The sequence below is a fragment of the Pistacia vera genome, unplaced genomic scaffold (genome assembly GCF_008641045.1).
Source record: "Pistacia vera cultivar Batoury unplaced genomic scaffold, PisVer_v2 Contig370, whole genome shotgun sequence".
NCBI lineage: Eukaryota > Viridiplantae > Streptophyta > Magnoliopsida > Sapindales > Anacardiaceae > Pistacia > Pistacia vera.
In genome coordinates, this window is record NW_022196191.1 from 427448 (window position 1) to 453910 (window position 26463).

Sequence of the window (26463 nt, forward strand, 5' to 3'; positions counted from 1 at the left end):
AACCCCGTGTGGTTCATCACTACAACAACTTAACTTTAAACTCGAACAAGAACATTAAGATTTCCGGTAATATTCTTAATATGAAATAGTTTCATTGAAGAATATCATACTCCATCAAAGGATCTAAAACACTCCACCTTATTGATTTCAAGTTGATCTGATGAGATTGAGTTGTAAAAACTCCCATTATCACCTCATGAGACTTGCAGGAGAAGTAGACAACTGTATCAACTACAAACTCGAGTAGACTCACCATGGTGAAGTAGTTTAGGGTTTTTATTTGAATTTGTTGGTTTATTGAGATTAATTAAATGTTCTATTGGATTGTTTTGTATTCAGTTGAATTCGTTGAAATTGTGGTTGTTTAAATGATGTTAAGAAGCCATGGGTATATTATAATCAGAAATCAAAATCTGGCCTTGGAATTGGATCTTCCTAGGTAATTTAAATACAACAAGTCAACTGGAAGCATGAAAATCTAGGCAGGAAATGATCGCTACTATATATATATATTAAAGTAACCACGTTAATCACATTCTCATTTCTGAGATTCTTTGCTAGTCACCAAATCACGAGGCACTCTAAAAATAAGTTTTTGTGTCTTTCACGTGATTAAATCCGAAGAAAAAAAATATGAGATTGGTTTTGATGCTAGTGGTCTGGAATATTGCATTGAGGGTGGAAATGCTAGCTTTAATACCCCAAATCTATTATAATTTGAAAAATGCCAGCTCAGTATATATAGCTAGCACTTATATCTTTAATTTAATGCGACCCTGGTGTTGACGTAAATGACAACATATTTATATCAAATTACGATCATTTCTTGATCTTAGTTTTGTCAAGCTTTAAACTCTTATGATTAAAGCTCTCTTGAGTTTTACGAAATATTGTGACACATGTATATTTTATAAATGAACATGAGACCCACGTAGGGGAATTCAAAAGAAGGTTAATTCTTATAGATGAAAACCACCACCTCCACTGTACTTCATATTTTCTTATCCCAAAAAAACCAGAGAGAGAAATAATTACCATGGCTGTTCTCAACATTAAGTCTCTCATTATGACCATGGCGGTTCTTCTTGTAGTTATGTTTGGCTCAACAGAGGCACGAACTCCATCATGCGCATCAAAACTGAAACCCTGCGACAATAATGTCACCTCAGATAACCAACCGCCCGCCGCGTGCTGTGACAATTTAAGAGAGGGAATGGAAGATGATTTTGAATGCATCTGCACTCTCTTCGCCACCACCATCCCCGCGGATCAAGCTCCATGGCTCATTAATGAATGTGGCATCGACTCTAGTATCAGCCTGTGCACCAGTGAGTAACCATTACCTTAATCTCAATCAAATTTGATGATTTAGGCTCTAGTTCAGTCTGATATTCATAAAGATTTTCATGTACATTTTCTAGTTTTGACAATGGGAGTTAGTTAATGTAGGATTTAAGTCAAATCTCAAATCAAATCAAGACCCACATTCAAAATAATATCTTTTGATTGACTGAAGATGACGACTAAAAAGAGGAGATATTCTGGTATTAACCTTTAAATGACATATCAATTAATGAATTTGATTTTGTATATTCACTGAACTAATTTTATTTTGTCATATCATTTTATAGGACTTTGTTAATTATTCAATTTAAAAACAAAAACTTTTTTTTGGGTCTACCCATATCAGAGCCCTTACACTAATGAGTGGTGTTATTTGAGTCTACGAAATTTCTTTTTAGCCCCATATTACATAAAAATCGTTAAATTAAATTATATTACAAAAACAACCTTTATATTTCCAATCTAATCTTTAATGAAGTTCTAAATAATATTGAATTCTAAGTTTTAATGAATTCTAAGAAAATACTGGATCCTATCATTAACAAAACTTTGTCTAAAACAAGAATAAAAATTGCAGTGGTTAGAGTAAATATTGCATTATCATAATTAATTAATTGATGCAAATGATCCATACTCCTATTTAAACTTTTCCAAAATTAAAGTATAAGAGAAACTGGTTATTAATAGACTAGATGTGAATGAAAAAGGAAAAAAAAAAAAAAAGGATTATGATTAAGGTTATTAAAACTGGTTTATAGAGTCTAACAAACAAAAAACTCAAAAGACTTAATTTTCTTCTACTATCACGTGATGTGTTAAATGCAATTAGCTGGATTTGGAGTAAGGTTTTATTTTATAATTTTGTCAAACTATTTAACTTAATATAGGACTTAGAAAGAATTTTGATGGGGCTCAAATAAGAACACTCTACACTTAGGTTTAGTCCAAATTTCATGTTACGATAAAAATAACAGAGTAAGATTTTAAACACCTCATTTGAGTTACCAGACTCCGGACAAATCCCGTAAATAAATATACCGTCAATAACATCGCATATTAGAAAAGTTTTTGAACAGTTAATTCCTGAAATTCACAAATGATGCTTAATATTTACTTCAATTTATTAAATATTTCTTTTTTTTCTTTTAGCTTTTGCAGCCAGAGGTTTAGTTGCCAGAAGCTTAGCTGCCTCAGGCCCAGCTGACTCACCCGCGCCGGCGCCATCTCCTAGTGACGATTAGGAAACTCCACTTAAAAGGAACCACATGTATTACATGTCATGGATGTAAGATTTGTCATTATTGTGTCAATGGATATTTATGACTCAGAATATTTATTTGACTTTTGGTTTTTGTTATTGTTTTTTATTTTTTATGTTTTGTTTTTGGTATTTGTTATTGTTTTTATTTTGGATGTTGATGATGTTGATAATGTTTGTTAGAGTTGGTTAACTCACTTTGGTGTTAGGTTATCCAATTTTTAAGTGCAGCAGAATACTTTTGCCAAGTTGTTTAGAAGATTTCTGATTTGTACATATCATCCACAAAAGCATAAAGTAAAGAACACATTCATATACATAGTTCGGCTAAAACCCACTTTTAGCCTACATGGGACCTTGTCCACATCGAAGCAATCCACTAAGTCAAAAACATATGACAAGACAATGTTCAAAGTTGATCTAAGATACAGTAAAAGAACTCATTGTTCAATTTTATATTTAGCACCACACTCTGAATCTTTAACATGTAGTTGCTCCTTGGATCTTCTCCACACCGGGATCATGCCCGAGAACAGCTTGAGAACCACCCCAGCTTCAAGCACCAATGCCACACTCCAGCATCAGCAAAGGAACCACGTTCCAACAACCATTCAAACAAGTAAGGTAAAGGTTTGGCACAAGTGAAATGAACCTTTGAAGAGAAAAATACTCTAAAGAAATTTCAGAGTACAAAGAAGAATAAAAATGTCAAAAGGTTAGATTCATAAACGTAAAAAATGATATTATATAAAGAGGGTTTCTTGCTCAACAATTTGTGCCACGTTAGCCAACAAGTCTTGTTGGCTGACCCATGTTTTTCCAAATAAGGAAAGAATTACTTCTTTTGGTTTGGACCATAAACAAATCGAGAAAAAACAATTTTATTCCCTAGGATCACATATTGATAGATTGACACTTGTAAAAGGTCCTAAAAAGGTAGCAACAAAGATAAATAAATATCTTTGCTACTTTATCATAAATGCAAATTGTATTAGGTTGCAAATATCTGAAAGCGAGTGTGCAAGCACAAACTGTTGTGCACACACACTCAATATGAAACAAGCCAAAACATAATTCTGGCAACCTGTGCGCACACATAACTGTTGTGCATACACAAGTCATAAGTTTGACAAAAATAAGTATTCTACAATGTTCTTTGTGTTAGAATATGGTTTATGAGGTATTCAAGGAGGTAAGGGGAAACTAGGAGGAAGCATTGTTTTAAAACCCGGACTAGAGGACAACCCGTTCTGTTGCCCGGGTCATGGGTCGACCGATCCAATCGGTTGGACCGGTTGGTTGGACCGATGACGTCATCATGCTGACGTCAGCACTTCCAAAAAAATCCAGATTTTTTATTTTTTAACAAGTTTCAAATTTTCAATAATAGCTTAATTACAGCACCAACATAATTCAAATTCAATAACAATCCAAACATGATTTAACAACAATCTCAACATACAATATAATATGTTATAGCTCACCAAAAATTTATAATTGACAAAAACTTTTGTAGATTACAACATGCTTGAAATGCAGAAATAGAATGCTATTCCAAAAGGCATCTTAACTTTTAATTTAAGCATTATATCTCTTTATTCCTAGGTTTGGGCAAATCTGGGTTATTCAAACAGAGGGAGAAAACACAAATAATCTGAGTACCTTCAAATTATCTTCCAGATTCGAGTAAAATAATTATGTAACTTCCAATCAAATAATCAAAACAAAACTTCCAAATTTGGAGGGTTCTGCCAAAAAAAGAAAAAATCAACTTCTAATCAAATAAACCAAGCATTATAATCAAAACAAAACTTCAAATCAAATAATCAAAATAATACTTTCGAATCCAGAAAAAGAGAATCAAATAAACCAGATGTACCTTTAATTGTCATCGTCATCGATGTCCAACGAGGGAGGGAGGCATCGTCATCATCGTCGAGCAAGGAGGGAGGTGTCATCATCGTCGTCGAGCAAGGAGGGAGGCATCGTCATTATCGAGCAAGGAGGGAGGCGTCATCGAGCAAGGGAGGGAGGTGTCATCAATTTTAGAGAGTGGAGTTGTGATTGAGACAATGGTTGCGATTTCAGACTTCAGAGAGTGGAGTTGATTGAGATTGAAGGGTGATTTCAAAGAGTGGCTGCGAATTTCAAAGAGTGGCTGCCTAGAGAAACTGAAAAATGAATAGATTTAGGGCTTTTTTTACTTGTGAAATAGTGAATCGATTTATGAGGCAGTCCGGTTGGATCGGGTGGTTTAAATTGTTCACCCGGTCTAATGGCAAGTTAAAGCAGCTTTTTTAGTTTAAACGGGTTTTATATTAATCCGGACCGGACACACAATCGGGTCCTAATAGAACCGGTTAGACCGACCGGTCCGGCCCAGGTTTTAAAACAGTGGGAGGAAGTTCATTATTTTGAATTTCACGTGTTTCAACTTTTTAAAATCTAAAAAAGAACGACACATCCCCTAGGACATTAATTTTACCCTTGACCACTAAATTTTAAAAGGTTGTAAACTAAAATGAGTGAGAATTGAGTCAATTGATGTCTTTAGCTTAAGCACTAATTAATGCTATTAATCGTGTGATTGCATTGCCCCAATTTTTAACCAAAATCTCTCTCTCTCTCTCTCTCTCTCTCTAGGTATGTAAGTATGCATTAGAAAAAGAATAAGTCTATCCTTACAAATAAGCCTACAAAGAAGCTTACAAAGTCAAAAAAAAAAAACGGAAAAAGAGAAAGAGAGAGAGAGAAATGATGAAGATGAAGGGTGGAGGTTGTCTTCGTATACCTCTTTTGTAGGTTTCTTTGTAAGACTAGCATTGCTGTTAGAAAAAAGGAAGAATGTATAGGGAGGCTTATAAAAGTGGCCGCCCTACCTCAGGACAAGTCTTGGGTTATGACAAAAAAAAAATCAATTAGCCTATACAAGACGAAGGAACCAAAAACAAGGGAAGACAAACACTCTCCTCTTCCAACCCTAGGATATGCCCTGGATTAGAAGCAAAAACAATTAGCATATACAAGACTAAAGAAAGAAAAAAAACAACCCCCTTTCCTACCTCAGGACATGACCTGGGTTAGGGAACCAAAGATAAACCAAAAGAAAGGGAAACAAATCCCCTCTTGTTGGTCTATTTAATCATATAAACAAGATAGGAGACAAAAGAGGAAAACCCAACACAAAACAATCCTACCTCAGGACAAACCCTGGGTTGGGATCAGAGCAAGCAAAACAAAAAAGGAAATAACAAGGAAAAAAAAGAAATCAACCCAAACAACTCACCTTCATCCACGGATTGTCTGGAGTCAGGAAGCATCAAACGATTAGATCGGGAGCAAAGGAGGACTTGAAGATAGCCATTGGAAGGCCCCATGAGTCCGCCAATCTCCTAGCTATTACAAAATGAGGCCTTGAAGTTTTTGAAGTCCATAGCTCTTTCTCTCACAATGCACTTGATAGATCCTCTCTTGATATGAGTTTCTACTTGAATAAATAAAAGCTTAAGATTGATATTTGCATTATAATAAATATAATAGGCAGTTAAATTTGAACCATAAATAAGCGAAAATGCACCTGCGTTGTGAGATCAAATCCTTAAAAGTTCAAGAAGCTTAAATAAGGAGAGAATCCTTATTCATTCTGAAATGGTGAAAAACTTTCTCACCTGTCTCACGCGGAAATTTCATGAAGTTGACGAAAATTATAGTACTTGTTTAAAAAGATCTCCATGGTTATATATGAAAATTGCGATGTAGATATTAAAGGGTTGTTTGCCTTTTATACTTATATCTTAATCTTTATGGGGCATTGTTTATGGAGCCATAAATGGGGTCAACTAGCATTAGCAGAACCAAGGTTCAGTTGACTAGACTATAATCAGGTTAATTTTTCAAAAGCTTATAAAGCTTTTTCTATTTGACAATTTAAACACACAATCAATGCATCAATCATGTACCTTTTCGTCTCATATATACCAAAGTAAAGTACATTAATTAGGATAAGGATCCTTTCCTCACCTGAACTTTTCCTTTTGACATGTGGCCACTAATAAATTGAACGGCCAGGATTTTTTAGTTTTATTTTATTTTTTTGTTATTAACAACCCAAAGTAGTCACGTTACCACTTGAAGAATTCGCGTTTTGTCTGACCCTTCTTCATCACCCAACTCTCTCCACCATTATTCTAGCTATCTTCTTCACCCAATTATCTCCTTTCTTCTAGTGACAAAAGAAAACTAGAGAAAACAACATTCAATTAAACGTTCAATAATATTTAGTCTTTAGTATGTTTTCTCCATGTTTCTAGTTTCTTTGTTTCACTTCTCAGTTCTTGTCCTTTTCTGTTTTTTTAAACAGATAATTAGATGCAAGTTTGAAACTGGAACCTCTTTCGAACCTTACCATTTCTGAAAAACTAAAAACAATAACAATTTACTCATTTAGAAACTTATGAGGGAACTCGAATAGTGAACCATGTGTTACTTATCATCGTATGACGTCACTGAGTGTCTATTAGTTGGAGTCAGGTTCTGAAAACAGGACCGGACCGTCTGGTCGGACCGGTTAGACCGGTGACCCGGCATTTCCGGTCCGGAATACGTTAAAAACCCGCTAATTGCATTTAAACCGGATTGGACCGCGTTTGGACCGCCAGAATAGTGCCGAATCGCGGTCCAATCCCGGTTGAATCCCGTCAGATTCCGGCACCGATCGAGGGAGAAATCACCGCCTTGACTTGACGGCATCTCCACTACAAAAACCCTGCCTTTCAGTGGCCGTCGTCTAGCCATCGTCGCTCGCCGTCCACCTAAACTTCAAACTTCACGCGACCGTCAGAGTTCTTTTGTTGATTCCAGCATTTCTGGCGCCGATGGAACTCCTTGGCACCATCATCAGAGTCGCGGCACCTACACATCAAAAGCCCCAAGATTCCAGCTTCGATTGGCCGTTGATCGTCGCTGCCGTCACCACTCACCAGAATCTTCGCATGATAGGGGTGTTTTAGATAGATTTCAAACCTTAAGGGAGTATTATAGGGGTGTTTTGATGAATTTTAAACCTTTAGGGACTAAAAATAATTTTACAAATTACGGTCCAACCGACCGATCCAACCGATCAAACCGGTCAAACCAGAAACCGACCCTGAACGGGTCATTGTCCGGTCCGGTTTTCAGAACATTGGTTGGGTGCTGTGCCAAACTATCAAAAGAAGACAACTCGAGACACTGATTCTCACTTAGCCGACATTTGAAATTAAATTGACCAAATATTTTTTTTTTTCTAATTATTTCCATCATGATTATCTGCTTAATTAATTTTGTAAGTATTCTTGTTAATTTATGAAGTTATGTGTAATATTAATTTTGATGTTTAAGCATTTATTTCGTTAAGTACAATCGTGATGTTGTTTACACGTCGTAAATTTCTGCATAAATGTATGCACATTTCTTAGTATGATCTTATTGTAAATAAGTGGGCACATTTGAGTTAGTTATATAAACATTTCATCAATCAAACCTTTAGTATAGTGTTGATTTTTCATTGCATGTTAGGATATTTTTCCAGTTCTGAAATATATGTGAGTAGTCTAATATCGTGCCTGATATTTTTGAAGTGGTCCTAAAAGTTGTTTTGCTTTTTCGGTTGTGGTCCATACAGGGTTGGTGAAAAGTTTCCTTAAATCCCAACATGTGTGAGCTTTTGTCGACTGTCTAATGGTTTGTTGAGCATATCTAATGATCTTCTTCATCCTTACATTTTTGCTTGAATTTGAATATTTATTTGTTTATTCTATGAAATTCCTTACAAAGTTTATTCATTTAGATCAAGTTCCTTTATATGTGTTTATGCTCAAAATACTTTGCTAAACATTGTTGTTGAGTGTTGTTGGAACATGTTCCATTGATGAAAGCTTTAAGGGAGTTCAAGTGTAAAGTTGAAGGTTGTCTTCGACGTTGAAGATTGAGTGTAACTCGAGCTATCCAAGGTTTCTTGAATTCAAGCAAGCTGTGGCAGAACATCGGTTCAACCATAGGGTGAAGTTAAGAGTGTTGTGAAACATGGAGTGTTTTACATTTGTGTACTTAATTCAACTCTGCAAGACATGTAAGTGTTTGTATAGTGAATTTGCTTCATCTGAACTTGATCCCATGGATGTACTGTTAGCCAAACCATATATTTGCTTTGTTTTTTACTTCTGCTTACGGTTGTATGAATTTTGTTAAATATGTTAAACATCCAAAAAATAATAAAAAGAGGAGGCTAGGGTTTCATTGATACTGCACAATGCAATTGATACAAAAAAGTATAATTTAACCTAAATACAAGATATAATAAGCTAAATAAAGGAAATAATGAAAGACAAATCTACCTTAATCAACAATAAAACAAAATAACCCATATTCTTAACATCTCCCCTCAAACTCACGATGCGCGGCTACAAGCATCGGATTGCCAACTGAAAATGAAAACGGGAAATAGAATGCGACTTGGTAAAGAAATCCGCAATCTGCAAAGAAGAAGAAACAAAGGGCAAGGTAATGGTGCCATGCTTGAGGTGAGGACGAGTAAGGTGACAATCGATCTCAATGTGCTTAGTGCGTTCATGAAAACTGAGTTTGAGCAATCTAAATAGAACTCTGGTTGTCACAATACATAGAGTGGGTGAAAAAGAGAAACTCCCATATCTGCAAGTAACCAACGTAACCAAACAATCTCTTTGGTAGTAGATGCCATAGCATGATATTCTGCTTCGATTGAAGATTAAGAAACAATGGATTGTTTCTTCTCTTCCAAGAATAAGAGAATCACCCAAAAAGATACAGAAACCAGTACCAGACTTGCGATCTGTGGGATCACTACCATGATCAGCATCAGAGTATGCATGCAGCTCCAAGGAAGAGGTGGATGGAAGTAAAAGACTCTGAAAGACTGTACCCCGAAATACTGCAAAATACAAGAATAACTGCCCAATGATTTTAGTAGGAGAAGCAACAAACTGACTAACAACATAACAACATAGGCAATATCTGACAGTAATAGTGAGATATACCAAACTCCAACAATAGTACGGTATAAAGTAGGATCTGACAAAGGTAAACCATCAGAAGAAGAATACTTTGTGTTAACCTCAATCGGAGTATCTACAGTCTTATTATCAGTAAGTCTAGCCCGCTCAAGAATATTTGCAACATATTTCGACTAAGAGAGAAATAACCTCTAGGTGTAGGCTACCTCAATACTCAAGAATATCGTAGAGACCCATCCTTCATTTCAAACTGTTGAGCTAACTCTTGTCTTCAAAACTGAAATACCATCAATATCATCACCAGTAATAATGATGTCATCAACAATAAAGACAGAATGATACGACCTGCATCTTTACTTAACAAAAAGAGCAGAATCATGACTACTAGAAGCAAATACAGGGAAGAGATCACAATAGAAAATTTCTCAAACCAAGCACGAGGTGCTTGTTTAAGACCATATAACGTTTTCTTCAGCTTGCAAACATACCCAGAATCTGTTGAAACACCAGGAGGGGGTGCCATATAAACTTCTTCTTGAAGGTCTCCATCAAAAGGCATTTTTAACATCAGTTGAGAGATATGCCACTGACGAACCGAAGCTATTGCAATAAGAGTACGAATAGTAGTCATTTTGCAACAGGAGCAAATGTCTCCTCATAATCCTACCATACTGTGGAGAGTACCCTTTTGCAACCACCTAGCTTTGTATCGTCAATAGATCCATCAGAATTAGTCTGATCTTATAACCCCACGACAACCAACAACAGTCTATCAGAGTAGAGGACACCAAATCCCAAATACTTGTCTTATGCAAAGCAGAAAGTTCCTCATCCATACTTGCTACCAAAGAGGATCAAGAATTGCCTCTTTACAGGAAGAGGTCAAGAGACAATGAATAGAAGCTAAAAATAAGCAAAGATGAGAATAACAAGAATAAGCAAAATCTGTGTACTTTGTGGACTTACGATGCGATTGATTGACATAGAAGTGGATCTATAATCTCAAACGGAGCTTAAGGGACCATATAGGAGAAGAGGGAGCTTCAAGTGTGCTAGGAGTAAAATGTCAGTACCTGCAGAATGATCAGTACTAGGAACCTGAGATGACAAACTATCGAATCCTCAGAAAAAGGATCTATATGAATTAGATCAGATCTAGTCAAGGTATGAGTAGTGGATGGAATAGAAAAGAAGGTATAGTCTCAAAAAAACACTGATGGACACAAAAAGTTTTTGAGTTATTGATCAAAACAACAATACCCCTTTTTACCTTCCCCATAACCAAGAAAGACACAAATAGCAGATCGAGAGGACAACTTGCTGTGTTCTACTGAGGACGAGAATGAAACGTACAACCAAAAACTTTAAAGGAAGAATAATCAGAGGCATACCCATACACTTTTCGAAGGAGAAAAACCTGAAATATGAGAAGATGATTTGTATTAATCAAACCTCAACCGTAAAAATACTTCACCCCAAAACACACTAGAACAGAAGCAGGCAATAAGAGAGAACGATTTCAATAATGTGCCTATGTTTTCTTCAGCAACACCATTTTGCTTAGAGTACTGTACATGAGGTTTGGTGAACGTTCCATCTAATGCAAGCACTCACAATATTTATTAGATGTATTCCCTACCCAAATCACACCTAAAACATTTGATACAGCAGAATGTTGAGTTTTTACAAAGCTCAAAAGGCTGTATATACTCAAAGAATTCAGAACGATGTTTCATTAAACAAACCCAACAATAACGAGTATGATCTCATAAAAAAAACAATATCGAGACCCTCCTTTTGTGGCAACAGGAGAAGGTCCCTCCATACATCAGAATGAATCAAATCAAATGGAGAAGAAGAAACATAAATACTTTGATTAAAAGGTAAAGCCGAAAATTTTGCCAGTTTACATCCACTACAATCATAAATATCACAAGTTTATAAATTTCCTAAAGCCCCTGTGGATGCCAAAAATCTCAAACGAGAAGACGAAACATGACCTAAACGAGAATGCCATAAATAAAAACTAGAAGAAGAAGGACTCAAACGAAAAGAAGACAAATCAGCACTAGTAGCGGCAACATCAGCACTAGTAGCAGCAGCAACTGGCACTTTTAACTCATCCAAAATATATAGTCCCCCCTTCCTATGGCCTGTCCCAATTAGCTTCCGAGACTTTAGATCCTGTACATAACAAGAAGAAAAGGAAAAGGTGACTAAATTACCAGAATCACATAACTGACCAACAGAAGCAAGATTTAATGTAAGTTTTGGAATATGATAAACATTAGAGAGAGGCAAGTGAGGTGTGATAACAGAACCAACACCTTCTAAAGGTATGGGAGTGCCATCAGCAGTCATGACAGGAATAGAAGACGAAGGAGACACAGAAGCAAAAGATGAAGAATCTGGAGACATATGATGTGAAGCACCAGAATCCAAAACTCATATAAAATGTGACATACCTGAAGAACTATGAGGGAACTGACCTACGGAAGAAGAAGCAGACATAACTTGTGGCTGTAAGGAGAGAAACTTTTGAAATTGCTCAGCCAGAGTACTAGGATCGGTGAAAGGACCTGATGAAACTACTGCTGCAGTAGTAGACTGTGGTGGTTTGTAACCTTGAGGTGGTCTATGAGCATTAGATTGTGACTAGTTGCCAAGCTTCCAAGCTTGAGATTGCTGCTGCCTCAACTTAGGACACTAAGCCTTCCAATGACCTTTTTGCTTACAGAAACTGCACTCGTCGAAGGCAACCCTTGTGTAAGGCTTATTCTGATTATTAAAGTCTGGCTTTAAAGGTACTGCTAACATAGAAGGATTAGAAGTAGAAAGAATTCCCTTTTCAGAATGAGACTTAAGATGTATTTCTTCAGCCAATAACTCACTGACAACTGAGTCAACAGAAGGAAGTGGAGAACGATGCAAAATTGAACCTCTAAGTCCTTCAAAATCACTGCGAAGTGCTGTTAAAAACTGTACCAACCGTTGCTGCTCCCTACGAGCAAAATATGCACCACATGCCTTTAATTTTGCAGATTCTGTAAGAGCTAATTGATCCCAAAGATCTGTCATAGCAGAATAAAACTCATGAACACTCATATTCTTTTGCTAAAGAGCTCGTATCTCATTCTCCAATTGATACTGCTTTGCAAAATTTGACTGAGTAAATAACCTTTGTAAATGATCCCAAACCTCCTTTGTTGTCTCATACTTCGATAACTATGTACCTAGCTATGGAATGCCCAACAAAATTGTTAATCCAAGTAATAATTTTTGCATTGTTTGCTTCACAAGCATCTATCAAAGCATCATAACCCTCATCAGTATTCTTAGGTTTCACAGAAGTTCCACTAACATATCCCCACATCTTTTTACCCTTAAGAAAATTTCTCATCACATAACTCCAATACGAATAATTCTTGTCATCTAACCTCACACTCAAAGACTGAAGCGAATTGTCTCTTTCAGTAGCCATATTCAAAAAACAAAGAAAACCAGAATGCAAAAGAAAGGAAAACGAAATACCAGATTGCAGAAATTGAACGAATACCAACGAAATACCCAATTGTAGAAACTGAACAAATACCCTCTCCAAAAATTTTCGAGGCTCCGCCCCGAACCTTGACAGGGGCGCGCTACCCCCTGTAGACCCCCAACCAACTCACCGCGGAGTTGGATCCGCGTAAGTTGTGTTTAAGATTAAGCCTCGTCCCATGAAACCTTGCTCTGATACCATGTTAAACAATCCAAAGAAATAATAAAAAGAGGAGGCTAGGGTTTCATTCATACTACACAATGCAATTGAATACAGAAAAATATAATTTAACCTAAATACAAAGATATATATAGGCTAAACAAAGGAAATAATAAAAAGATAGATCTACCCTTAATAAACAATAAAACAAAATAACCCATATTTCTTAACAAAATGACCATACCCACAAGCACTAATGAACACAATCAACACATTTCGTAAATTTTTAACTTGGTTAAACATAAACTTTCAATTTTCAAATCTTTGTATTATACCTATATGTTACTTAATTATATCCTTAATTATTTGCACTTTAAAACTATTGTTTCCTTACATGGATTAATCATTTCCGCCACATTTATATTTTTTTCGTCATGGCTTAATCATTTCACCATAATTAATTTTTTTTCCTTCCCTGAAATAATGAAGCTTTGAGAAGTTGATACTTCGACATTTAAATATTGATTTATTTTGCTAGGCAAAATCTACAACAATTATTTTTAGTGTTAACAAATTTAAAAATAATAATAACATTAAAGTTACAAGTATAAATGTGTATCCGAATAGACCTAAGACACAATTATGTAGGGTAATCATATGTACATATAATTATATAACAAATTGACGAAAAAATGTCATTAAATTTGAATACTGTATTTAGAAAATAAAATTAAATCTCACCAAGTTCATAGATTGATTTATTTATTAATAGAAGGAAGTATGAATGATTAGACGAATATTTTCAACTCAGAAAAATATCTACATGTTTATAGTTTCCACATTTTCTCTCTTCTTATTTATATTAAATTAGAAATTAACTGAGAAATGAATTAATGTTTTAAATATAAATTAGGGATATATAGTAAGTTGGACTTTATATATATATACACCGATTCCCACACTCTCAGCTATCTATTGAGTGATAATGCTTCTCGATTGTGGGCGAGAGATCTTCAAACGTATCAGAAGTGAAACTCAACAGAAGAATACTTTTTCCAACACTAGAATCTCCAATCTTAACAACTTGAACAAGTATTCAAACTCGGGGGTCTGATTCGATGACGATTCTATTTCAATCACTTAAGGGAAAAAAAAAAAAAAAAGAAACAAAAAAAATCCAATACAACAATATCATCATGAAGAACTACGACTATCAAAACCAAATTCTGGTCAGCTTCGAAATCATTTAAAAGCTCAAATTCTAAGAGAGAACAATGAATCTAAACACCAAAAACTGCATCAAAAAATCAAACTTGCAAAAAAAATATAGAAGTTGAGCCATAATTAGAAGATCCCAATTGCATTTTTTGGCTGCAATTCAATGTGTTTAAGCCATAATTGAGATAAAAACTCGTCCAAAGAGATTAAGGGTCTGTTTGGCTTATTATTTATTTCCATATTCTCAAACCGATTTTTCCAATAGTGTNAAGAATTTCTTTAAACCAAGAATTTTCTGTCAAGTCTGTGGAAAGCCAGGACATACAGTTGTACAATGCTATCATAGACTTGATTTATCATATCAAGGTCCTCAAAATCCAAATCCTCAGTCACAATATTAGCAGATGATACAACCTTCTCAAGATGAGTTGTCAAATCAAACCAATCAAGTTCACTATATACAGCATAGTTATGGTACTCCTAATAATTTCAAAGGAAACAATTCATTGCCTGTCCAAACTTAGTCGAATTTGTCACAAGTCAATAGTCATTCTCAGGCTGCCAATCCTATGTCTTACTTTGCACAACCAATATCAGTAGCATACCCTCAGTGGTATCTTGATTCTGGAGCAACAAGTCATATTACCTCAACTGCTCAAAATCTCACTCTTAGCAGTCCTTACTCTGGAGCATAAAAACTTCAAGTTGGAAGTGGTCAGTGCTTGAACATCACTCATACAAGTGACATTTCTTTTCGTACCTTGTTACCTTTAAAGAAATTGAAAATAGCTAAGGTGTTGGTAGTGCCTAAAATTACAAAGAACTTGATAAGTATATCAAAGCTCACTCAAGACAATGTAGTTATAGTTGAATTTTCTGCTGACTTGTGTGTTGTCAAGGACAAGGTGACACAAGTAGCTTTACTGCAAGACACACTTAAAGAGGGACTGGACTGTATCAACTACACTTTAATCAAGTTGGAGCTTGGAAAACATATGCTTCTGGGAGTAATACTTCAAGACTGCAAGATAGTAGTATAGTTGTTGGGATAAATAAACCTGTGTTATCAGGATGTAATTCGACTTTACTGCATAATAGTGATTCAGGAATAAAAGGAGTGTATTCTGTAAATGTAGTTACTAAGAATAAACAGGAGCTAGATCTAATTGTGTGGCACACGAGGCTTGGTCATACACATGACAAAGTTCTCCAAACTGTTGTAAACAAGGTTTTCAATAAAAATACATTTCATGTTACTGAATCCTTACAATGTTGTTCTGCTTGCAAATATGGAAAATTGCATCAACAGCTTTCTAGTTTAGGCTTGACCTTTTTATATTTTATTTTATTTTTTTTATGACTACTGAATTAGAAGTTAATAGTCACGAATTAGTTGATTTGGTATTGGTTTTTTGTTTGGTTTTTTGTATGGTAACAATCGCTCAGATTTGTAATCAAGGTACTATTTTCGTTGTGGTGGCTAGGGTTTTCACCCAAATGTAGGGGTGTGTTTGCTAGATTTTAAACCTGTAGGGATTGATAGGCTGATGGAATTTCTCGGGGGTGTGTTTGTCTGGATTTAAACATGTTGGATTTTTTGATGTCACTTGGTTCAACTGACCAGTCCAACCAGTCGGAACGAGCAATCTGAAACTAGCCCGTTGACTGGGTCAAGGCCCGTTCTGCATTTAAAAACATTGATAATGATATTTAATATCTGATAAAGTAATAAATAATGGTATTTATAACATGCCTTTACTTGATGGATGGGTGAATCAACCTCATAAGAACGCTGAGTCCATAGATGGAGAGTTCACATCCTACATCGCTAGATGAGCTTGAATTGACTTTATAAGGCTGATGTTAGTTTCACTCAGTAAACTTTTTGGATGAATGACATTTGCATGATACTCCAAATTAAGCCTGCTCAAGTATGAGTCCAAGGAGATAATATCTTGTCTTTGGAAATATGAGTATACTACATCCTATGTAAGATATCATGCAAGGTGTCTTTTGATATATGGTGTGGTAACTCATGCCTGTGTCATTGGACAGTCTCACCTGTCATTAAATGGAGTGGTGATTTGTCTTAGGTAATTTTTTCTCTACCTTTATTGTTTGAGTTAATTCCTTTTAATACATGTGGTTTCAATTAATTACTTCAAGAAAATGGTTTCAAATACTAAGTTTTAGTCCATATTGTTTCAAAATACCATTGTATAGACATTTGACTCATAAAAGTTATTTGACTGTTAAATTTATCACAATGACAAAAATACTCTCTTTTAAGGTTATAAAATATTATTAAACATTGATATAAGATTTTTTAAAAAAAAAAAGCGATAAATTAATTATAGGGATTTTTGTTGAGTAAACTTCAACTTTTATATGCTATTATGAAACACCCGTTGGTTTAGAAAATTGGCCCCTAGCCCTCATTCCATTAAAATTTCAATGTTATTTTCAATTGGCTTAATTCTGTTCGTCCCCTTGAGTTATATGTAAGTATCAAGTAGCGGAACGGTTTTACAGAAACTATTATATCGCCCCTACCGTCAATCAAAATTTAGGGTTCTTCCATTGGAAAGCTAAACAATATACCCTTATCACTTACAATTAAAATAAAATTTTGTCTTCTTCTTTCCTTTTCTCTTTTTTCTCTCTCATTTTCTTAGAGAAATTCTCTCTCTCATTTCCTATCCTAACCCTAGTTTTTTTCTTTTGTTCTCCTCTGTTTTCAAAACTTTTTTTTGGTTTTTATTTTGGATTTGAAGATAAAAATACTGCAGGTTCGTGGTAAGAAAAACCTCATGTTCCGCTATAATTTAAACCTTTGACCACTAACTTTTAAAGGGTGTAAGTTTCTAAATAGTAGGATCAAATTGATCATTCAATGACTTTGATTGGCCTAAATGATAATCAGTACAAATTCATCGTGTAAATTGCATTGCCCTATTTCTAAAAAATGGTGAAATTTTTTCTATAGAATTTCTTTTGAGAATGTTAATCTACACAAAGAAATGGGATCAATGTATCTGTGTTTGTTAGAGATTACAAGCCGTTGGAGTTTTCACAACTGATCAATGGTGGATATGCTAAGAGAATGATCAACGGTAGATGTTATTTTGTAAAGGATGGCCAACGTGGACTGATGCTTGTATAAAAGAAATTTAATATTCAATTAAAAAATAACTTTAGTTTTGGAAATATCCAGCTTTCTCTCTCTCTCTCTCTCTCTCTCACTCTCTCTCCCACTTTCTTTTCTGAAATTTTTTGTTTGGTTCTTAAGAAAGTTTCGCACTTTCAATCTTCTTCTTTTCTTGATCCTAAGACTCTATTTGGTATCAGAGCTTCCAATTGACTAGCATCACAAATAATTTCAGTATCTCTTCAAATATTTTCAATATGGTTGATGAAATCACTATCAAGAATGTTGAAAGAATGGCTCTGAATGATGATCAGTTAAAAAGCTTCCGTTTTCTGACTTCTTTGCCTACTATATCAGTAAATTAGGCGACAAAACCACAATTACTGGAGATCTCATTTGTCTACCGGCGCTAACCTCTTTTCAGCTCGAAGGATTTGTAATGAGAAAATCTTGTCCCATACTACTATTTCAATTAAGATGCTGAAACTGTTTTGTGGTAGAAAATCTAACTTGACTATTTTCTGTGGAAGAGAATTGATCAATTTCTCATGGATTGGTTGTACTCATCCATCTCTGAATCAATGTTTGGTCATGTTGCAACGTGTTTTAGTTCATATGAATCTGGACGTCTTAGAGAAACATTTTTTATCATTGAATCCAAAGCAAAACTAGGCACTTGAGAGCTTGTTGCAAAATACAAAAAGGAGTCCTTAAGTATTACGAATATGTACTCAAAATGAAAGGTTATGCAAACTCATTGTCAGCTAGTGGAGTGCATCTAAATACTGAGGAATTGATAGCTTATATTTTTAGATGGCCTGGGTCTCGAATATGATGCTGCATCAGTGCTTTGTCAGCTAGATGTTTATGATCTTACCTTGCAAGAAAACCACATTCTGCTTCAAAGCATGAAATTAGTCTAGAAGATATAACAATGTGCATGAATTCTATCATGAGAACTCAGCATTGCTTGCACAGAAACATAATTTGTGGGTGGGACTTATCATGGCATTCATTCTAGATCACCTTTACTTAGCTATCCATCATCCTATAATGCTCAGTTTCAGTCCTTCATATAATGCCTTTGGTGGGATTATTTTCCTGATCATCAGTACGATCATAATGCCTTGTTGGCACAAGATATAAGAAGAGCGAATCCAAATTCAGGTAAAGAAAGAGGCAGAATGTACAATATGGAGGACGCTATCTTCAACCAATACACTGAAAATACGGGTAATGAGCAAGTATATTGTGATCGCCAAAACGGGACAGAAGATGGCCGAAATAGAGAAAGACCGAGTTAACCGCAGCAAGGAATTATAGACAATATGATGACTGTACGGGATAACATAACGAATGCACTGTGGGTAGCACAGTGGACCATGTCATAGTTGTTAATGGAGTATATGTGTAAGAACGATTGTAAGGGTTGATAATTAGTACTTTTGTCATATATGTATTAATCTGATGTTTTTAAACAGTTGGATTAGTTCTTGAAATTAATATGAGTTTTTGTTTTTAATATTTACTGGTAATAAAATTACCAATAAAATGTTTAATATTATTAAAATGTAAATTGATAAGTTATATATATAATAATACATTATTTCAACAAAATGCACAAAATATTATATTAATAAATCATTTATAAAAAAATATATCAATAAAATATTCAACACAAATATCAAGGTAAAAATACTCTACCAAACAAATATTTTTCAAATCCTATTCTCGTAATCATAACCCTACTCAACTATCCAATATTATTCCCAAAATCCTATCCAAAATAATAAACCAAACAAACCCTTAAATATTTGGATAGAATAATAAAAAAAAAGAGCGGGAGAGAGATCAAAGTACCTGAATTTGTTAAAGAAGTGTTAAAAATTTTGGGCTTGGAATGAACGATCTTTCCATCACACAGAGCGATTAACAATTAAATGATACAAAAGCAAATTTGTGGGTATGTGAGGGGCGAAATGGGGATAAAAAATGTTGTCAACCAAAAGGCCTCAGCCAACTAGTTTGTGCACTTTTATTTTTTATTTTTATAATGTAAAATGCTACACCCAAAATCTTTTCTCACAAACTTCTTGTCACAGTCCCGACGTAACAGCTCGCAATTGGTTAGGTCATTTTGAGACCCACCTGGGTCTTACCTGATAAATTACGACTGACTAATTGCGAGTTGTCACATCAGGGTTGTGAGAGAAAGTTTGTGAGAAGAGGTTGTGGGTGTAACATTACTTTTCATACTTTATTTATGTACATCCTATTAGTAACTTTTTTAAGAAATTATTATTATATTTCTATTGATACTCTAGTTTTCCATTTTTTTCTTCAAAAATAACGGTCACCTTTCCCATTATTTTTTTGAAATTTTTTATGTTTTAAAAAAATAATTATTAACCCGTTACATTTAGCCTAACAAAGCTATAGGATTATAGAGTAAGTGGCAATTTTTTACCAAAAATAAGTAGAGGAGAAAATCTCACTGCCCTACTCTTAGTATTGTGGTAATCATTCAACAAAACAATACCTTGTTTTGTTAGTTTTCAAAATCACCTGTTATAGTGATCATTGTTTTGAAACTCGGATTGGATCGGCCAATTCGAACGGGAATTGGCCCAACTTTGGTCTAGTTTGCTATAAAACCCAGTTATAGCTTAAAACCTACTTTGGACCGGTAACAGATCGGTAGAACAAATAGTACCAAACCGTCGGTCCAACCAGCTCAGTGGCTAAACCAGTCAATAAAAATTAAATCCCTAAAACCCAAAACAAAATCAAATATCCAATTCTGCATCTTCAATCTTTACTCCACTATTGGCCACACTTCACACGTTGTTATGTGTTTGAATTTTGAGTTGAGATCTAGTGTTTGATTGCATCTAATTGTGTCGAGGAAAGTGAAAGGAAGTTTGTGAACATTGTAGCTGGTTTTAGGCTTTCAAGCAATTGGATGAACGCTTAGTGGTTTGGATTAGTGACATGTTATGTTTTAATGCTTCTCATTTCTTGTTTAATTGTATGAATTTTGGTTGCTTCTTAAGTAATCGGGTGGTGCTTTGTGTTTTGGATTTTGTAATCGTTAGTTGGCAATTGAAGAAGGGGTTAGGAGTTTGAATTGAGTTGAGATGCGATATTTAATTGGATTTGTTGGTTTGTGCCTGTGTTTGGTTGCTGAGAAAATGGTGGAAAGTGAGAGACAATTTAGGAATATGGCAATTGTATGAGTCTAAAATCATATTGGGTCTGATGAGGTCCAATAATGAAATAAACACAATATGACCTAGTGCTTTAGCCCAATTCCGATTAGGCCTACACTTAAATCCACCTTGTGAACCAACCACTCTATGAGTTGGGTTATCCTACATGTTAAGCTAAATCGAGCTCCAACCATTAGCCCATAGCAGTCCCAAAATAAGAATCAAAACCATATTTACTTTCCACTTCAGTCAAGATCCCGAATCTTACTTGAATTGATAACCCTAATATGATAAAGGCTAATAATAACACTTTCTTCCTAATTCATACTCCTTAACCAAGGAGGACTAAGAGTTCTACNAACATGCCTTTACTTGATGGATGGGTGAATCAACCTCATAAGAACGCTGAGTCCATAAGATGGAGAGTTGACACATCCTACATCGCTAAGGAATGAGCTTGGAATTGACTTTATAAGGCTGATTTTAGTTTCACTCAGTAAACAAGTTTCGGATGAATGACATTTGCATGATACTCAAAATTAAGCCTGCTCAAGTATGAGTCCAAAGCAGATAATATCTTGTCCTTTGGAAATATGAGTAGTACTACATGCCTATGTAAGATATCATGCAAGGTGTCTTTTGATATATGTGTGGTAACTCATGCCTGTGTCATTGGACAGTCTCACCTGTCATTAAAATGAGGTGGTGATATTGTCTTAGGTAATTTTTTCTCTACCTTTATTGTTTGAGTTAATTCCTTTTTAATACATGTGGTTTCAATTAATTACTTCAAGAAAAATGGTTTCAAATACTAGAGTTTTAGTCCATATAGTTTCAAAATACCATTGTATTAGACATTTGACTCAATAAAAGATTATTTGACTGTTAAATTTATATCAAAATGACAAAAATACTCTCTTTTAAGGTTATTAAAATATTATTAAACATTGATATAAGAATGTATTTAAAAAGAAAAATGAGATAAAATTAATTATAGGGATTTTGTTGAGTAAACTTCAACTTATTTATGATATTATGAAAGCACCCGTTGGTTTAGAAAATTGGACCCTAGCCCCCATTCCATTAAAAATTTCAATGTTATTTTCAATTGGCTTAATTCTGTTCGCCCCCTTGAGTTATATGTAAGTATCAAGTAGCGGAACGGTTTACAGAAACTATTATATCGCCCCTACCGTCAATCAAAATTTAGGGTTCCTTCCAATTGGAAAGCTAAAAGACTAATATACCCTTATCACTTACAAATTAAAATAAAAATTTTCTTCTTTCTTTTCCTTTTCTCTTTTTTCTCTCTCATTTTCTTAGAGAAATTCTCTCTCATTCCTATCTCTAACCCTAGTTTTTTTCTTTTGTTCTCCTCTGTTTTCAAAACTTTTTTTTTGGTTTTTATTTTGGATTTGAAGATAAAATTACTGCAAAGGTTCGTGGTAAGAAAAACCTCATGTTCCGCTATTAATTTTAACCTTTGACCACTAACTTTTAAAGGGTTGTAAGTTTCTAAATAGTAGGATCAAATTGAGTCAATTCATGACTTTGATTGGCCTAAATGATAATCAGTACAAATTCATCGTGTAATTGCATTGCCCTATTTCTAAAATGGTGAAATTNTCCGGTAAGATGAGGCCATGACGTTTAGTAGAAAACAACAGAAAGTGTGAGGAAAGAATTGAGAGAATTACATACGGGGATAAACAGATAGAGGGTTTACTTACTGAGTATTATTTTGTGCTCACCCCGTTATTTTCCTTTGTGGATGCAGGATCTAGGTGATGATGTAGTCGGAGGGGCGTCGGCAAGCGAGGAGCAATAGCTACACTGTTTCCCCTGTTTTTGTCTTTGTAAATGGCTTTTATAAATGATGCGCCTTGTATATAAAAGACTTATTACATATAATAAAAAGAAAAAGTTTTGGGCCCATTTTCTATTGTTGTTATGCATGCATTGTACTAGTTTACAGTAGTTGTTACACACATTCCTTCAGGTATTCAGAAAACCTTGAGCTTAAGTATTCACCTCCTCGATCCGGTCGAAGAGCTTTAATACTTTTGCCCAACATATTCTGTACTTCATTCCTGAATTCTTTGAACTTATCAAAGACTTCAAATTTATGTCTCATAAGGTAAACATAACCATATCTACTGAAATCATCAGTAAATGTGATGAAGTAGGAATATCCACCTCTGGCTTCAACTGTAAGTGGACCACATACATCACTATGGATGATGCCTAACAATTTAGTAGCCCTTTCACTTTGTCCTGTGAAAGGTGACTTTGTCATCTTGCCTAAAAGGCATGACTCGCATACCTCAAATGACTAAAAGTCAAAAGGGTCCAAAACTCCATCCCTTTGAAGCTTTGCAATGCATGTTTGATTAACATGGCCCAATCTACAATGCCAGAGGTATGTATGGTTTTGTTTGCTATGTTTAGCTTTCTTAGTTTCAATGTCGAGAACATCCTTATTGTTCAAATCAAGAACATATAATTCGTTATATAACCTTGCAATTCCAAATAGAATACCATTCAAACTAAAGGACAACAATCCATTAGAAATCTCAAAACGATATCCTATATTATCCAAAGCAGGTACAAAATAACAGTCTTTGAGTTCCAATAATAAGCCAGAAGGCAAAGATAAACAATAAGTCCCTACAGCTAATGCAGTCACATGTGCTCCATTTCCAACTCGTAGGTCCACTTCTCCCTTGGCGAGCAATCTACTCTACCTTAGTCCCTACATATTAGTACAAATGTGAGTACCACATCCTGTGTCAATGACCCAAGATGTTGAAGGAGAGAAGTTAATCTCAATCATAAACATACCTAAAGTCGAAGCATTTGACTTCTTCTTGTTTGCAAGGAAAGCCTTGCAGTGCTTTCTCCGGTGGCCAAGCTTGCCACAATAGAAGCAGACTACCTTCCCACCTTTCCCAACGCCACCAGCAGGCTCGAGAGCCTCCTATCCTTTAGGCTTGGGCTTGGAATTGGCCTTGGCATTCCCCTTGCCCTTACCCTTACCCTTTCCTTTACTAGTAGCTACTAGTAAAATAGGCTTGGACTTCTTCAAGTCTTGCTATGTAGTCCTTAGCATGTTCAAAAGCTTCGACATGGTTTTTACCATAGCGTTCATATTGAAGTTCATTATGAACGGTGCATAAGAGTCAGGAAAGGATTGCATAATTAATCCACTTGTAATTTTGCATCCAACTCAAACCCCAAAGTCCTAAGCCTCTCCATGTGCTCGATCATTTTGAGCATATGAGGGCCAACTTGGGCTCCCTCAGTCAGGTGACTTCCAAACAGTGCTTTTGAAACCTTGTACCTCTCGTGTCGAGCATTCCTTTTGTAAAGCTCCTTGAGGTGTAGAATAATGGTAGCAGCATCCGTATTCTCATGCTGCTTTTGCAGCACTGGTGTCATCGATGCTAACATCAAGCATTGAACACCATCAGCATCATCAAGGAACTTTTGATAAGTATCATTTACTTCCTGAGTGGCATCAGGATCAGGCTCAGCCATGTATGGCTTATCAAGGATATATAATTTCTTTTCAGACTTAAGTATAAGCCGAAGATTACAATACCAGTCTGAGAAATTAGATCCATCCAACTAGTTTTCTTTCTCGATTATCGGTTGCAGGTCCATAATGCTCATTTTTAAGTGAATCTACAATTCAGAAAAGTAAAGTCAATATAATGTTTATTATTTTTTAATATGGTCTTTTATTAAAAAACACTCCCACTGTTTTCCTCAAGCCAATAGCACTCACTATTAACTCGGGAAGGCCCGTTGGCTTTCCTAGTGGAATGAGATCCCATTTGGCCCATTTCAAACCTTCGCTGTGGCGAACAAGCCAAAATGGGTTGATTAGGTAGGCTAACAAACTTAATCCACACCAGTTGATAGCTCCCACTACTAACCTCAAGTGTGAAGTAAGCCAACAAGCCAATCACACAATCCAACGGCCTAGCCATTGTCCTTAAGTGTGATTCCCAGTATCAGTAGAGTGGATACTACATGTTGCCATGAACACTCAACACATGTACTTCTCTACTATGTCTATGACGTGTTTATCAACCTTCGCTATGGCGAACAAGTAAAACTGTCATTTTAAGTCAACCTATCATCATTAAGGAAAACTCTAATGGATTTTAACCTCCCACTGGTAGAAGTGTACCCTTCGCTATGGCGAACAGGGTTCCGACGAACAATGGTTTGATTAAAACCATGGTGATGGAAGGCATACGTGACTTAATATATCTTATTTGAGGGTTTTTATTTGATGTCTCACCAGATTATTATCTTTGTTAGAATGACATTGTTTAGCATGTTATTGAACATTCAACCTTAGGATGCATTCTAAACAAAAAATTAAACGTGTCGGTACATGGCCCACTAAAACTGATTTCCTCGAGCCTAGAGGAATCGGTAGGTCAACCTAGGGTTTAAAAATAAATATTCCTCTTCATAGCTCTTTCGTTTCTTCTTCGCGATCATTACAAATAATTTTATAATAAAAAAATTATTCTAATGTACATCAATAAAATAGAAACCTCGCATTACATATGAGGGAAGTGAGATGAGGAGAAGAAATACATGGAGATTTAAGAGAAAGAGGCAGGACACACATGTCCTATTTGTTTATAAAAATTACAAATAAACCCAATAAACAATAAACAATAGGTCTAAGGCTCATGTACCGGGCACCATGCAATTATCAAACAAGAACATTCCATACATTAAAAAACAATCAATTTTTGAATTAGGTGGGTTGAATTATCAAGTTACCACCTTAAACGTGCAGAATGACTATTGGCTTTAAAGGTTCAAAAAATTGCAATTTATCCCTTGTGCGAAAAATGGAAAGCAAAAACGGAATAGTAGGTTTCTTGCCGCGGCGAATAAATTCTTCGCCCCAATGAAGTTCCTGCACACATGGTCACTGCGGCGAAGTTTTATTTTGCCGCAGCAACCGTGAACTTCCAGAAAACACAAATCATTCCAGAGAGTTTTATGCCGCGAAGAAGTTTTATTTCGCCGCTGCTAGATCTACTTTTCCAGAATTTCGCTGTGGCGAAGGTTTATTTCGTCGCGGCCAAATTCACTTTTTACATCTTACCATGGCGAAGTGTTATTTTGACGCGGCTAACACTGCAAAACAATGAATCAGGCACAGTAACGTCTTTTGCAATTTTTCACATAATGACATGGATCCAAATCAAATCGAATGCTTAAACATTTGACCAGGATACCAATCAACCAATACAACAACACATTATTTAATCAATTGATTAATTAAGACATTCAACATACATAATTTTTCAAGATTTTAAAACACTTCAAATCATGCAATAACATGTTATCAAACATCAATTAAACAATATAATCTAATACTTGAGGCTCTGATACCACTATAAGTAATTGATCTACCATATGCAACGGAAAACAAAAATTCAATCGGTAAATCAATTATCTTTTTTTGCCTAGATCCGAGTATAGATTATACCGTTTACATGTTTATAAACAAAAATATGTAT

General features: G+C 35.2%; 1 protein-coding gene across 1 annotated transcript; it reads left to right on the forward strand.

Moving 5' to 3' along the window:
- The first annotated feature begins 1062 nt into the window (after nt 1-1062).
- On the forward strand, nt 1063-2606 carry LOC116140342. The gene is made up of 2 exons (XM_031425985.1): nt 1063-1328; nt 2494-2606. Exons 1-2 carry the CDS (start codon nt 1067-1069, stop codon nt 2583-2585), a joined length of 354 nt encoding a protein of 117 aa, XP_031281845.1. The 5' UTR covers nt 1063-1066; the 3' UTR covers nt 2586-2606.
- Nucleotides 2607-26463: the final 23857 nt, after the last annotated feature.